Source organism: Triticum aestivum, chromosome 1D (genome assembly GCF_018294505.1).
Source record: "Triticum aestivum cultivar Chinese Spring chromosome 1D, IWGSC CS RefSeq v2.1, whole genome shotgun sequence".
Classification (NCBI taxonomy): Eukaryota; Viridiplantae; Streptophyta; class Magnoliopsida; order Poales; family Poaceae; genus Triticum; species Triticum aestivum.
In genome coordinates this window covers 301,247,936-301,264,391 of record NC_057796.1, presented here as the reverse complement: position 1 = coordinate 301,264,391, position 16,456 = coordinate 301,247,936, and the positions used below count along the sequence as shown (strand labels likewise).

At 48.0% G+C, this 16,456-nt stretch overlaps 1 protein-coding gene across 1 annotated transcript; it reads left to right on the top strand.

Moving 5' to 3' along the window:
• Positions 1-15,342: 15,342 nt before the first annotated feature.
• Positions 15,343-15,950, top strand: LOC123168792 (14 kDa proline-rich protein DC2.15-like). Its single transcript, XM_044586662.1, has one exon. The coding sequence runs from the start codon at positions 15,402-15,404 to the stop codon at positions 15,762-15,764; it is 363 nt and encodes a 120-aa protein (XP_044442597.1). The 5' UTR covers positions 15,343-15,401; the 3' UTR covers positions 15,765-15,950.
• The last annotated feature ends 506 nt before the right edge of the window (positions 15,951-16,456 follow it).

Below are 16,456 nucleotides of genomic sequence, written 5' to 3'. Positions count from 1 at the left end.
GCATGGCGAATGGTATTTATAGATGGAGATTGTGTATCAGATTGCTCGCCTCCAATGGGAAAGCGGTGTGAGATGAGATGGGGCCGTGCATGTGGTTCCGAGCTGGCGCGTCAGGGATGATTGCCTCTTTTGATTTGGACTCGATCGTATGCATATGCATCCGTGATAGCTTCAAATGTGTTTATATTCCGATTGCATGTTCCGTCCAGTTCATGATTTGTTTGCTTACTGGATTAAGCATGTGGCATCGGTCGGCATGCAGTTAGCGGTAACTGCGTCAATTTGGTGATCCTGGCAGAAAGGTTGTTCAGAATTCAGATGATGATGAATTGATGACCGGGGATCAATACGATCAGGGCTTCAACCTACAAAAGCGCAAATCAGATCACAGCCTCGTCCGATATATTAGAGCATCTCCAGCAGCGCCCCCAACAAACCACCCAAGGCGGCTCCCGTGGGCGACCCGGGGGGAAACCCTAGTCCCACTTCCCTTCGAGCCCTCCCGCCTCCCACCCTCCTCGCCGCCGTCCGCAGCGCCACCAGGCAAAGCCTAGCCGGCAGTGCGGCGGCGGGACTTCTTCCCCTTCAAGCATATCCACCGACGCAGGACGGTTGGACTACGAGGAGCCGCTGGGTTTGCGTGCGGTCCGGCGGCGCGGCGGCTGGGCTACCTTTGTCGACGCTGTCCGCGGTGCGGCGGCGGCGGCGAGATCCCATCGCGCGGTGTGGTGATGGCTACGCGGCAGGAGGTTGCTGGGTTCAGATCGGATCTTGATCTGATGCTGGACACGGTCGGCCGGCGCGGGGTGGTGGTCTTCGCTGCTGGCTGCGTCGGATCGTCTGATTCGATGCCTGGATATCTACTACGGATGTCTTCTCGACCCAATGGCAATCTCATCTATGTAGGTTTCGGTTCTTGGCTCGCTGTCGGATCCGGAGCAGACGAAGGGTTGGTGGTATAGGATGGGGACCGGAGGAAACTTTGGTCGGCTGGACCGGCCCGGCATCGGCGACGTCCCTCAAACGTCGTTACCCTTCCTGGAGGCGAAGTCGAGGTCCCTCCTATCCACCTCCGAATACCTCCCAGACGAAAGTCCTAAATTCAGATTGGATTGGGCGGCGGCGGCATCTTGCACGTCGTAACCTCCATGGACGCGCCGTCTTGGGAGGCTCAGTTGTTCGGGGAGAGGTGCTAGGGGTGGTGGACTCCGCGTAGCTCCAACAGCGGCGACGGTGTGAAGGTTGGCAGGAGGAGCAGCGTTGTATCTACCGCGTCGATGACGACGAGTATTGGCGGCATGGTGCAGCTGCATATCGACGACGGATGCGGCTGGATGGACGAGCGCAGGGCGGTGGAGCCGTCTGGCGCCATGGTGGCGTCCACGGCAGCGAGACCGGGCAAGGTTGATGCAGCAGTACAACACTGAAAATGGACTGGTGGCAAGTGGCTACGGCGGCCTCATACTTGGCAGGTATCCTAGTTGAGGAGTGCGCCGGACTGGTGGGTGCCCCATACCCGGCAGGCGTCCTGGTTGGGACCTCAGGTCTTAGATGTTAGGTTTGGATGCGGGGTCTGTTTGGTATTAGGCCCAGACTATTAGCGCCCCTTCATCAACTGGTTAGGAGTAGCGACAGATGTTGCCTAGATGGTGGCTTTAGTCTTATTGTTGTATGACTTTGTACGGTCTTGTGTGAACAATTAATAAAGTGGCTGCATGCATCATCCAGATGCAGAGGCCGGGGGTCCTCCTCCTTTTCTAAAAAAGCCCCCAAGGCCCTTTTTTATCGCCGGCGCTGAAAAATCGGCTCAGTCGCCCCCCAGAAGCCCACTTTTCGTCGTTTAGGGCCGAATTTGGCGCCGGCGGACCCAGGCCGAACCCGGCACCCCGAAACGGCTGTTGGCGGGAAAACAAGTGGGACCGCCGAGTCAGCGACATGCCTTCGTCGTCCTCATTGCCTCGGTTCCCGCGGGAATCAATGCGAAGGCTGTCGCGCTACCACGCCGGTCAGCCTTCCATTGATCCCACGGGCGGTGCAGTGAAGGCATGCCGACGCGCGTCCCACCCGCTCCCTCTATGCGCACATCGAGGCCGGCAACACGCCGCGCTTGGAGTACCCGGCACTCCCATCCTTCTCTTGCCACCGCGGCGAATGAAGACAGCGACCTCCTCGTCGTCGGGCTCCCTTTCCTCCGGATCGCCGGCGCTCTGCCCCGTCAAGCCGGAGCCACAGGAGACGGCGCTCGGGCGCCGCACCCGCGGCGGCGCCCTCATCATCAACGAGGGCAACCGTGGCCCCTCTCCTCCCTCTTCCCGCCTCGTCAGGCCGAAGACCGAGCCAGGACTGCTCCTTGTGAAGAAGGAGCACAAGGCCATGGCCGCCGCCGCCGAGACCGCACTGAAATGGGCGCGGGAGGACTATGTCCGCCAGGAGATGGCGCGCCAGCGCTGCGCCCACGAGGAGATAGCCGCTGGGCGCCACAGACATGAGGAAGGCGACAGTGTCATCCTCGACAACAGCCACGAGGAGGCAACCGGGCCGTCCAACCCCCCACGCACCGGCGACGCTGGTCAGGGGTGCTGTTGGGGAACGTAGTAATTTCAAAAAAATTCCTACGCACACACAGGATCATGGTGATGCATAGCAACAAGAGGGGAGAGTGTTGTCCACGTACCCTCGTAGACCAAAAGCGGAAGCGTTAGCACAACGCGGTTGATGTAGTCGTACGTCTTCACGACCCGACCGATCAAGTACCGAACGCACGGCACCTCCGAGTTCAACACACGTTCAGCTCGATGACGTCCCTCGAACTCCGATCCAGCCGAGTGTTGAGGGAGAGTTTCGTCAGCACGACGGCGTGGTGACGATGATGATGTTCTACCGACGCAGGGCTTCGCCTAAGCACCGCTACGATATTATCGAGGTGGACTATGGTGGAGGGGGGCACCGCACACGGCTAAAAGATCAATGATCAATTGTTGTGTCTCCAAGGGGTGCCCCCTCCCCGTATATAAAGGAGTCGAGGAGGGGGAGGGCCGGCCCTCTCTATGGCGCGCCCTAGGAGGAGTCCTACTCCTACCGGGAGTAGGATTCCCCCCCTTCCAAGTAGTAGGAGTAGGAGTCAAGGAAAGGGGAGAGAGAAGAGAAGGAAGGAGGGGGCGCAGCCCCTCCCCCTAGTCCAATTCGGACTAGGCCTTGGGGGGGGGGGCACGCAACCTCTCCTCTCTCATTCCCCTAAAGCCCAATAAGGTCCATATACTCCCCGGCGAATTCCCGTAACTCTCCGGTACTCCGAAAAATACTCGAATCACTCGGAACCTTTCCGATGTCCGAATATAGTCGTCCAATATATCGATCTTTACGTCTCGACCATTTCGAGACTCCTCGTCATGTCCTCGATCTCATCCGGGACTCCGAACTACCTCCGGTCCATCAAAACACATAAACTCATAATATAACCGTCATCGAACTTTAAGCGTGCAGACCCTACGGGTTCGAGAACAATGTAGACATGAATGAGACACGTCTCCGGTCAATAACCAATAGCGGAACCTGGATGCTCATATTGACTCCCACATATTCTACGAAGATCTTTATCGGTCAAACCGCATAACAACATACGTTGTTCCCTTTGTCATCGGTATGTTACTTGCTCGAGATTCGATCGTCGGTATCTCAATACCTAGTTCAATCTCGTTACCGGCAAGTCTCTTTACTCGTTCCGTAATACATCATCCCACAACTAACTCATTAGTTGCAATGCTTGCAAGCTTAAGTGATGTGCATTACCGAATGGGCCCAGAGATACCTCTCCGACAATCGGAGTGGCAAATCCTAATCTCGAAATACGCCAACCCAACAAGTACCTTCGGAGACACCTGTAGATCACCTTTATAATCATCCAGTTACGTTGTGACGTTTGGTAGCACATAAAGGGTTCCTCCGGTAAACGGGAGTTGCATAATCTCATAGTCATAGGAACATGTATAAGTCATGAAGAAAGCAATAGCAACATACTAAACGATCAAGTGCTAAGCTAACGGAATGGGTCAAGTCAATCACATCATTCTCCTAATGATGTGATCCCGTTAATCAAATGACAACTCTTTGTCTATGGCTAGAAAACATAACCATCTTTGATCAACGAGCTAGTCAAGTAGAGGCATACTAGTGACACTCTGTTTGTCTATGTATTCACACATGTATCATGTTTCCGGTTAATACAATTCTAGCATGAATAATAAACATTTATCATGATATAAGGAAATAAATAATAACTTTATTATTGCCTCTAGGGCATATTTCCTTCAGTCTCCCACTTGCACTAGAGTCAATAATCTAGTTCACATCGCCATGTGATTTAACACCAATAGTTCACATCACCATGTGATTAACACCCATAGTTCACATCGTCATGTGACCAACACCCAAAGGGTTTACTAGAGTCAATAATCTAGTTCACATCACTATGTGATTAACACCCAATGAGTACTAAGGTGTGATCATGTTTTGCTTGTGAGAGAAGTTTAGTCAACAGGTCTGCAATATTCAGATCCGTATGTATTTTGCAAATTTCTATGCCAACAATGCTCTGCACGGAGCTACTTTAGCTAATTGCTCCCACTTTCAATATGTATCTAGATTGAGACTTAGAGTTATCTGGATCAGTGTCAAAACTTGCATCGACGTAACCCTTTACGACGAACCTTTTGTCACCTCCATAATCGAGAAACATATCCTTATTCCACAAGGATAATTTTGACCGTTGTCCAGTGATCTACTCCTAGATCACTATTGTACTCCCTTGCTAAACTCAGTGTAGGGTATACAATAGATCTGGTACACAGCATGGCATACTTTTATAGAACCTATGGCTGAGGCATAGGGAATGACTTTCATTCTCTTTCTATCTTCTGCCGTGGTCGGGCTTTGAGTCTTACTCAATTTCACACCTTGTAACACAGGCAAGAACTCTTTCTTTGACTGTTCCATTTTGAACTACTTGAAAATCTTGTCAAGGTATGTACTCATTGAAAAAACTTATCAAGCGTCTTGATCTATCTCTATAGATCTTGATGCTCAATATGTAAGCAGCTTCACCGATGTCTTTCTTTGAAAAACTCCTTTCAAATACTCCTTTATGCTTTCCAGAAAATTCTACATTATTTCCGATTAACAATATGTCATTCACATATATTTATCAGAAATGCTGTAGTGCTCCCACTCACTTTCTTGTAAATACAGGCTTCACTGCAAGACTGTATAAAACTATATGCTTTGATCAACTCATTAAAACGTATATTCCAACTACGAGATGCTTGCACCAGTCCATAGATGGATCGCTGGAGCTTGCACTTTTTGTTAACACCTTTAGGATCGACAAAACCTTCTGGTTGCATCATATATAACTCTTCTTTAATAAATCCATTAAGGAATATAGTTTTGACATCCATTTGCCAAATTTCATAAAATGTGGCAATTTGCTAACATGATTCGGACAGACTTAAGCATCGCTACGAGTGAGAAAATCTCACCTTGAACTTTGTCAAAACCTTTTTCGACAAGTCTAGCTTTGTAGATAGTAACACTACTATCAGCGTCCGTCTTTCTCTTGAAGATCCATTTATTTTCTATGGCTTGCCGATCATCGGGCAAGTCAATCAAAATCCACACTTTGTTCTCATACATGGATCCCATCTCAGATTTCATGGCCTCAAGCCATTTTGCGGAATCTGGGCTCATCATCGCTTACTCATAGTTCGTAGGTTCGTCATGGTCAAGTAATATGACCTCCAGAACAGGATTAATGTACCGCTCTGATGCGGATCTCACTCTGGTTGACCTACGAGGTTTGGTAACTTGATCCGAAGTTACATGATCATCATCATTAGCTTCCTCACTAATTGGTGTAGGAGTCACAGGAATAGATTTCTGTGATGAACTACTTTCCAATTTAGGGAGCAGGTATAGTTACCTCATCAAGTTCTACTTTCCTCCCACTCACTTCTTTCGAGAGAAACTCCTTCTCTAGAAAGGATCCATTCTTAGCAATGAATGTCTTGCCTTCGGATCTGTGAGACAAGGTGTACCCAACTGTCTCCTTTGGGTATCCTATGAAGACACAATTCTCCGATTTGGGTTTGAGCTTATCAGGATGAAAACTTTTTCACATAAGCATCGCAACCCCAAACTTTAAGAAATGACAGCTTAGGTTTCTTGCTAAACCACAGTTCATACGGTGTCGTCTCAAGGATTTAGATGGTGCCCTTTTTAACATGAATGCAGTTGTCTCTAATGCATAACCCCAAAACGATAGTGGTAAATCGGTAAGAAACATCATAGATTGCACTATATCCAATAAAGTACGATTATGACGTTCGGACACACCATTATGCTGTGGTGTTTCAGGTGGCACGAATTTGTGAAACTATTCCACATTGTTTTAATTGAAGACCAAACTCGTAACTCAAATATTCGTCTCCGCGGTCAGATAGTAGAAACTTTATTTTCTTGTCACGATGATTTTCCACTTCACTCTGAAATTCTTTGAACTTTTCAAATGTTTCAGACTTATGTTTCATCAAGTAGATATACCCATATCTGCTCAAATTATCTGTGAAGGTCAGAAAATAACCATACCTGCCGCGAGCCTCAATATTCATCGGACCACATACATCAGTATGTATGATTTCCAACAAATATGTTGCTCGCTCCATTGTTCTGGAGAACGGCGTTTTAGTCATCTTACCCAAGAGGCATGGTTCACAAGCATCAAGTGATTCGTAATCAAGTGATTCCAAAAGTCCATCAGCAAGGAGTTTCTTCATGCGCTTTACACCAATATGGTCCATGACGTTCAAAACGTCTTTGAAGTCCCGATTCTAAGCTGTTAAGCATGGTGCACTAAACTATCAAGTAGTCATCATATTGAGCTAGCCAAACGTTCATAACGTCTGCATCTGCTCCTACAATAGGTCTGTCACCTAGTGGTGCATCAAGGAAATAATTCTTCTGTGGAGCAATGAGGATAATCCTCAGATCACGGATCCAATCCGCATCATTACTACTAACATTTTTCAACTTAGTTTTCTCTAGGAACATATCAAAATAAAACAGGGGAGCTAAACGCGAGCTATTGATCTACAACATAGATATGCTAATACTACCATGACTAAGTTTATGATAAATTTAAGTTCAATTAATCATATTACTTAAGAACTCCCACTTAGATAGACATCCCTCTAATCCTCTAAGTGATCACGTGATCCAAATCAACTAAACCATGTCCGATCATCACGTGAGATGGAGTAGTTTCATTGGTGAACATCACTATGTTGATCATATCTACTATATGATTCACGCTCGACCTTTCGGTCTCAGTGTTCCGAGGCCATACTGTTATATGCTACACTCGTCAAGTTTAACATGAGTATTCCGCGTGTGCAAATGTTTTACACCCGTTGTATTTGAACGTAGAGCCTATCACACCCGATCATCACGTGGTGTCTCAGCACGAAGAACTTTCGCAACGGTGCATACTCAGGGAGAACACTTATACCTTGATAATTTAGTGAGAGATCATCTTATAATGCTACCGTCAATCAAAGCAAGATAAGATGCATAAAAGATAAACATCGCATGCAATCAATATAAGTGATATGATATGGCCATCATCATCTTGTGCTTGTGATCTCCATCTCCGAAGCACCGTCATGATCACCATCGTCACCCGCGCGACACCTTGATCTCCATCGTAGCATCGTTGTCGTCTCGCCAACTTATGCTTCTACGACTATCGCTACCGCTTAGTGATAAAGTAAAGCATTACAGGGCGATTGCATTGCATAAAATAAAGCGACAACCATATGGCTCCTGCCAGTTGCCGATAACTCGGTTACAAAACATGATAATCTCATATAATAAAATATAGCATCATGTCTTGACCATATCACATCACAACATGCCCTGCAAAAACAAGTTAGACGTCCTCTACTTTGTTGTTGCAAGTTTTACGTGGCTGCTACGGGCTGAGCAAGAACCGTTCTTACCTACACATCAAAACCACAACGATAGTTCGTCAAGTTAGTGCTGTTTTAACCTTCTCAAGGACCGGGCGTAGCCACACTCGGTTCAACTAAAGTTGGAGAAACTGACACCCGCCAGCCACCTTTGTGCAAAGGACGTTGGTAGAACCAGTCTCGCGTAAGCGTACGCGTAATGTCGGTCCGGGCCGCTTCATCCAACAATACCGCCGAACCAAAGTATGACATGCTGGTAAGCAGTATGACTTGTATCGCCCACAACTCACTTGTGTTCTACTCGTGCATATAACATCTACGCATAAAACCAGGCTCGGATGCCACTGTTGGGGAACGTAGTAATTTCAAAAAAATTTCCTACGCACACACAGGATCATGGTGATGCATAGAAACAAGAGGGGAGAGTGTTGTCCATGTACCCTCGTAGACCGAAAGCGGAAGCGTTAGCACAACGCGGTTGATGTAGTCGTACGTCTTCACGATCCGACCGATCAAGTACCGAACGCACGGCACCTCCGAGTTCAGCACACGTTCAGCTCGATGACGTCCCTTGAACTCCGATCTAGCCGAGTGTTGAGGGAGAGTTTCGTCAGCACGACGACGTGGTGACGATAATGATGTTCTACCGACGCAGGGCTTCGCCTAAGCACCGCTACGATATTATCGAGGTGGACTATGGTGGAGGGGGGCACCGCACACGGCTAAAAGATCAATGATCAATTGTTGTGTCTCCAAGGGGTGCCCCCCTCCCCGTATATAAAGGAGTGGAGGAGGGGGAGGGCCGGCTCTCTCTATGACGCGCCCTAGGAGGAGTCCTACTCCCACCGGGAGTAGGATTCCCCCCTCCCTTCCAAGTAGTAGGAGTAGGAGTCAAGGAAAGGGGAGAGAGAAGAGAAGGAAGGAGGGGGCGCAGCCCCTCCCCCTAGTCCAATTCGGACTAGGCCTTGGGAAGCGTGCAACCTCTCCTCTCTCTTTCCCCTAAAGCCCAATAAGGCCCATATACTCCCCGGCGAATTCCCGTAACTCTCCGGTACTCCGAAAAATACTCGAATCACTCGGAACCTTTCCGATGTCCGAATATAGTTGTCCAATATATCGATCTTTACGTCTCGACCATTTCGAGACTCCTCGTCATGTCCCCGATCTCATCCGGGACTCCGAACTACCTTCGGTACATCAAAACACATAAACTTATAATATAACCGTCATCGAACTTTAAGCGTGCGGACCCTACGGGTTCGAGAACAATATAGACATGACCGAGACACGTCTCCGGTCAATAACCAATAGCAGAACCTGGATGCTCATATTGGCTCCCACATATTCTACAAAGATCTTTATCGGTCAAACCGCATAACAACATACGTTGTTCCCCTTGTCATCGGTATGTTACTTGCCCGAGATTCGATCGCCGGTATCTCAATACCTAGTTCAATCTCGTTACCGGCAAGTCTCTTTACTCGTTCCGTAATACATCATCCCGCAACTAACTCATTAGTTGCAATGCTTGAAAGGCTTAAGTGATGTGCATTACCGAGTGGGCCCAGAGATACCTCTCCGACAATCGGAGTGACAAATCCTAATCTTGAAATACGCCAACCCAACAAGTACCTTCGGAGACACCTGTAGAGCACCTTTATAATCACCCAGTTATGTTGTGACGTTTGGTAGCACACAAAGTGTTCCTCCAGTAAACGGGAGTTGCATAATCTCATAGTCATAGGAACATGTATAAGTCATGAAAAAAGCAATAGCAACATACTAAACGATCAAGTGCTAAGCTAAAAGAATGGGTCAAGTCAATCACATCATTCTCCTAATGATGTGATCCCCTTAATCAAATGACAACTCTTTGTCTATGGCTAGGAAACATAACCATGTTTGATCAACGAGCTAGTCAAGTAGAGGCATACTAGTGACACTCCGTTTGTCTATGTATTCACACATGTATCATGTTTCCGGTTAATACAATTTTATCATGAATAATAAACATTTATCATGATATAAGGAAATAAATAATAACTTTATTATTGCCTCTAGGACATATTTCCTTCAGGTGCAGCAGAGACGGTGGCGGCACGCAGGACGGCGGCGAAGACGACGACAGTGATGACTACACCAAGTTCTCGGCATGTACAAGGCAGGCGGCGGCGTAGTAGTAGTAGTATTTAGTTGTCGTTTTTAGTTAGTTTTCAAATTATGTTTTCGGTTTTTGTACAAATATCAATGAAATCGCCTAGTTTTGCCGAATTTGTGTCGTGTTTGGCCGAGTTTGGTTTAAAAAAAGTCGTCTAGGGCGGCCTTGGGGCGGCGGTTGGGAAACCGACGGCCCCCACGTCAATTTTTTCGCCGGCGTGCCCCCAGGCGGGGCTATTTTAAGCCCTCGGGGGGACCGAATGAGTGGAGATGCTCTTAGCTGCTGCCGAACCTCACTCCTTTTTTTGAATCAACGGGCCTTATTAATCGATGCTTAGCCAGAATTACAATCATGCCGCAGACCTAATTGATTTCAGGCCCCCGTCTAGGTCATTGCATATTTGGAAGATTAAAGTTCCGCTCCAAATTAAAATTTTTATGTGGTTCGTTCACAAAGGAGTCATATTGACCAAAGATAACTTGCTAAAAATAAGTTGGATTGGTAATTCCAGATGTTGTTTTTGTGATCACAATGAAACATTTAAACACCTCTTTCTCGATTGTCCACTTGCAAAACTATTATGGCGCTAAATACATATAGCTTTTAACGTTCATTCTCCAATGAGCATCAACACATTATTTGGGACGTGACTTAATGAAGTGGACATACATATAGCGAAACATATTCGGATAGGGATATGTGCACTTTTTTGGGTAATATGGAATGCTAGAAATGAATTGATTTTTAATGGGACAAACTTCACTAATTTTTTGCAGGTTATCTATAGAGCTACAACTTGAATCCGTATGTGTTCATTACTCACTCATGCGGACTCCAGGGAGCATTTGATTATTGGGTGCAACCGATGGAAAACGATAGCACGTGCTATCTTCAGCCGATTTGGATGGCGAGCTAATAGTAGGCTAGGTGTATAGGCATCGTAGCCTGTCTTGTCTCGCCGGATGTGGCATCTTTTTTGTGTTTTCTTTCGTTTTGCACTAATATTGTGGGCTATTTGTGGTTCTAAGATTTTGTTACATTACTTTTAATAAGATGACTGTATGCATCGATTGATGCAGAGGTCGGGGCTTTTTCCTCCTTTTCCAAAAGAAAATCAGTAAGAAAAGATGGAATAGAGTTCACCCAAAGACACCTCGTGCTGAGTAAATAGGCAATTTTTGATTAATTTAATCCAGGAAATAATCATGAACATGGCATTGACAAAATTAATAACATACTGATTGCGATCTAAATAAGCATGTACCACACGTATAGTAGAAACATCTATGCAAATAGCTAGTACGGTTAAGACGGAAAGAAACAAGAGCGGGGCAAACATGTTATACCCTCCAGTTGGCCAGTTGGCGTGCCAGCAGCGCTAGCGGCGACCTCCTCGATCGCCTTCTGGTCAGCGGCAGCCTTCTCGGCAGTGGCACGCTCGGCTCGGCGTCGCTGGACATGATGATGACGAAGGCGACGCGAACATAGAGGAAGTAGTCGATCGGAGGCGAGCAGTCGCATAGTCGCTCCCCAAAAACCTAATCGCCCCTCTCCCGTACAGGATCCGGAGAGGCGGGGTTTCGAAGGCCCGCTCTCCGCTCGACCGTGTACACGGTGAACAGGATGGAGTCACCGGCGGCAGCAGCAGCAAAAAGAACGACATGGCTGGTGCGCATGGAGCAGATGCGATCTGTTCATGGCGGCCAGGGTTGGCCAACTCCTCACATATATATGCGCGTCCGGGTGACGTGGGCAGAACCCACGTCCGAGTCGGTAACATCCCACGATCTAACGTCTCACGTTGTGGTGCGCCTGTCAAAGACTCTCAGTTTCTGGCCGGCAAAAATAAGCGCATAGGCGTGAGCTCATCTCGACTCAAACCCAAGGTGCGTGAGGCGGGCAGCGGAGGAGGAGTGCCCGAGGGCCTCTTCTCTTCTCAAGCTCCAATAGCATATGGAAGAAATCCCTTATAAAAAGATCTAACTGCTTCTTCACTAGCGGGGTGGGAATAAACTTCCCACCTCCCCTTGTCATGACACCTACATGGGCCATATTTCAACACCTCTTCCTAGATTCACTTGCATACTTAACACACATGTGAGCCATTTGTTTGCATCCCGACAAATAAATCTTGTTCAGAAGCTCTGGAAATTTGCATCGAGCTCCTGAATCTCCTGCAAAATGCTGACTATTACCATTCTATCAAAATCCGCCAATTCTCAGAATATACTAACTTGTTGAGCATCGCTTTCAATATTCACCCCTACGGATCCCTCGATCGATCGAATCCATCTCGTAAGGCAAGGGCTTCCATTTCCATCGCTCCCGCTACAAATTCATACCATTGGGCCTGAGCGTGGAGCAACGAGCCCGATCTGTCACGCACGACTAGGACAGTAGAACCTGACCGAGTAGCTTCAACATACGAGGCATCAACATTGATCTTAGTGACATCCTCATATGGTGGCTTCCATGTGGTCTTTGCTTTTACATGAGATGGCTTCTTGTCCTTGCACACCTAGGCTAGGTCCAGAGTCGTATCAAGTGTCCATTTAAGTCTTCACAGTCGGAATTGGTGCCTCCGGTGGCTGCGGCGGCTACATTGCACGGCGGGGGCGGGGAGTGCAGGCGCCGCTGGAGGGAGTTAAGAGGGGAGAAAGTTTTTCTAAGAATGATTGGCAGTCCCTAAAAAATGAGAGAGTTAGAATGTTTTCCAGGCTTAACTCCTCAAATTTTCAAGGAGTTAACTGCTCCTATCCTTGCATTAGCCTATAGCTCCGCCCCTGGATAGGAGTCGGCTCGGTGCGAGTTTACTCACTAAAAAGAATCATTTGAGAAGTTAGCCCTTTTTGAGGGTCCGGCTAGAGGCCTTGGCAAGAGAACCCTTAGCTTTTCCCTTCCACCATAAGTCTTGACGATGGAGTTGCAGATATGGCGCTTAGCCTTTTCTTTTTCTTTGAAAAGGAGGTTGAAATTCTCGGTCTCTTCATCCAAGGATGCACATCCATCTTTATTATATTATTTAACAGAGTATGACAAAACACATACATGGATCAACTTAAATCCACCTTCCTGACGTCCTATGTCGGTACACTTACAAGCTTGATGATGTGCCCGAACCTCGCACCAACACAGATCATCTAATCTGGTGGACTCACCAAGCCGTCCCACAGTGAGCCCAAAACACCAACCGGTCTAGCAAACCCTTAGCACGCACCGCATGCACACACTCAATAATCCACCATCGCCATCTTCCGTCGTCCCATCTTCAGGAGGGATCAACGCATTGACCTTGTCAGACCCAACAGCCGTTGACACCACCACGATGCCACACAATACCATCATCCTACACGCGTCCATCCACATGCATCCATCGCCAAGACTCCACTGCGCCACGCCGCCGAGACCCTCCAGCCAGTACCTGCTCCAAAACGATGCCCCCAGGAGGTAAAACGACACCAAAGGCATCGACATCATCCGATCCGGGAGACCTAGATTGACGCCGTTATTGTTCGCCATGACCGAAGTCGGCACAATTTTCACCAACATTAGCACCACCCAGACTTTGTAACCGACTACATCCGCGTGCAGTCGTTCCGTGAAGACGTGTGTAGCCGCGAGAACACCGGCTGAGGACCTCCGGCCGCCCCACATCGACCCTCCACGCGCCGACGACCAGCCAAGGGACACACCGCAACGGATCTTAACTAGGATTGGACACGGCCGCCGCCACCAACCATCGCATGAGAGCATGTTGGAGACCGATCCCCACTGACCCTCCCACCATGGAGGCCACTGTTGCCGCCGTCTGACCAGAAAACTCTGCCCTGGCCGCCGCGCTCGTTGGTCCTGCGACCACCACCCGCCTCCCCGAAGAGGATCCCCCATCGATGGTCCATGAGACAGCCGAGGATCAGATCCCCGCCGCCCCATTACGGACACAATGCAACCTTGGCCGGCAGAGAGGGTGGGGGGGATGGCGACAGCCGCCTAGGGTTGCGGGAGGTGGATATGTCGCTTAGCTTGATCTTGATATTCACCCGGGATGGCACCCGAAGGGTTTGGGTATGGGTGGAGCCACCCCATACCCTTACCCGTCCCATTTGAGCGTACCCGTACCCATACCCACTAGTGGGTACAATTTTACCTCATACCCGTCACCCGACAGGGTAAATGGGTACCGGGGGTAAAAATACCCATGTTTGAATAACATTAATTTGAGCATCACATAATAAACAACAACAACATATAATCATAGTTTATAAACAACAACACATAATAACATCAATACATACTTATAAACAACAACACATCCTAAACAACAACACATTCTATGAAAAATCAACACCTTCTTGTAAACAATAACACATCAAAACATCTAACATATAGTCATAAATAGTACTCCCTCCGTCCCAAAATAAGTGTCTTGAGCTTAGTACAAATTTATATTAGAGCTAGTACAAAGTTGAGACACTTATTTTGAGACGAAGGAAGTAGCACATAGTCATACATTTCAAATTGACAAACTCATGACAAAGTGTAGAGGTAATTTATCCATATTTGTTAGATTTTATAAGGGTACATGGGTATGCGGGTATGGGTTATGTGATCTCATACCCATACCCGCTCTATCCTATGGGTTTGAGATTTGCCTATTTATATACCCATGGGTAACATTTTATCTCATACCCTTACCCTAATAGGGTTTTTACCCGCAGAGTACATGGGTAATGAGTACCCATTGCCATCCCTCTTCACCCTCGGCGGCAATTGTAGGTGACAGGTTGGAAGGTTTTTGTTGGTATTCGCCTCTTCCAACGCATTAAACATTTCAACGAGAACTTGGAATCAATTTGATGCAAACAACATCGTGGATGACCTAATGCAGCAAGCAATTAGCTACTAAAATATACTCCATATGCAACAAGAATACAAAGTGAAGTCCATTACGCGGTTCAACGAGACAAACCATGCACTCACGGGTGCATGCTCATCCAAATCCAAGGAAAACACCACCACAGTCCACAACGCGAATGCATGATCCTGACCCGCCAGCTCGGAAAATCACATGCTGTCTCTTCATGGACGTGTAGACTCCCATTTGCCGAGGTCGAAGGCCTAGCTACAAATACGCCTCTCCATGCAGTCACACTGGTGCATCAGACTTCAAGCGGGAGCACGAAAGCACACGCAGTCGCTAACACTTGCTCCATTGATATCGATCGATGGCCATGGTAGCGAGAGCCGCGCTGCTCCTGGCCATGGTGGTCGTGGCAAGCGCCACCTACTGCCCCCCGCCGCCGGCGCCGGTGCCGGTGCCCCGCTACGGGTCGTGCCCCCAGAACGCGCTCAAGCTGCACGTGTGTGCCAACGTGCTGAACCTGGTGAAGGCCAAGATCGGCGTGCCGCCAGCGGAGCCCTGCTGCTCGCTCCTCGACGGGCTCGTCAACCTGGACGCCGCCGTCTGCCTTTGCACCGCCATCAAGGCCAACGTGCTCGGTATCCACCTCAACGTCCCCATCGACCTTAGCCTCATCCTGAACAACTGCGGCAAGATCTGCCCCGCCGACTTCCAGTGCATCCACTAGGAATGCTAGAAGTGCATGCACAGTACTATCGATCGAGTGGGGTGTTGTTTGCTTTCGTTTCAAGCCTTTGCTTTATTTATTTCTTAATTCTATGCTGGCAATCTGGCCTAGTATGTACGTTCTCGCTTTCACACGAGAGGTAGGATTATGATCCTTTGGAGTTTAATTGAAGTGGTGATTTCATGAGATTGGAGCGCATCCTTACGGCATCCCAATTTGCTACTTGTACGAGACTCGCGCGCCATGTGCACGAAGGAGAAAAGATGACGACATGATAGTCAAACCTAGATAGTCGACGGCGGCGGCGGTGCGATTTTCAGGCCGGCGACCGCCCTGACCTCTGGGGACGTTCCCGTTGGTGTTGGCCTACGGCACGACAACGAGAGAACCAGTCCCCAGACCGCCGGAGCGCTGAGGTTTTGCAACCGTGTTGCTTTTGGTCTCCGTATCTATCTCTGACTAGATGACACGCCGCACGTTGCTGCGGGAATTTTGAACACATAAAGTTTAAATAAAATTTGATACAACCATGATTCTCAACTGTTTAATAGTAATAATCCAAAATAAACAATGGAAACAAATTAATTAAAGGCAAATAGAATTATACCAATTGAACATGGGGCGGTACGGATTAATGGAAATTTGAACATATCTTGTTTGGAAATAGCAAGGACTTATAGTGCAACTGAAAA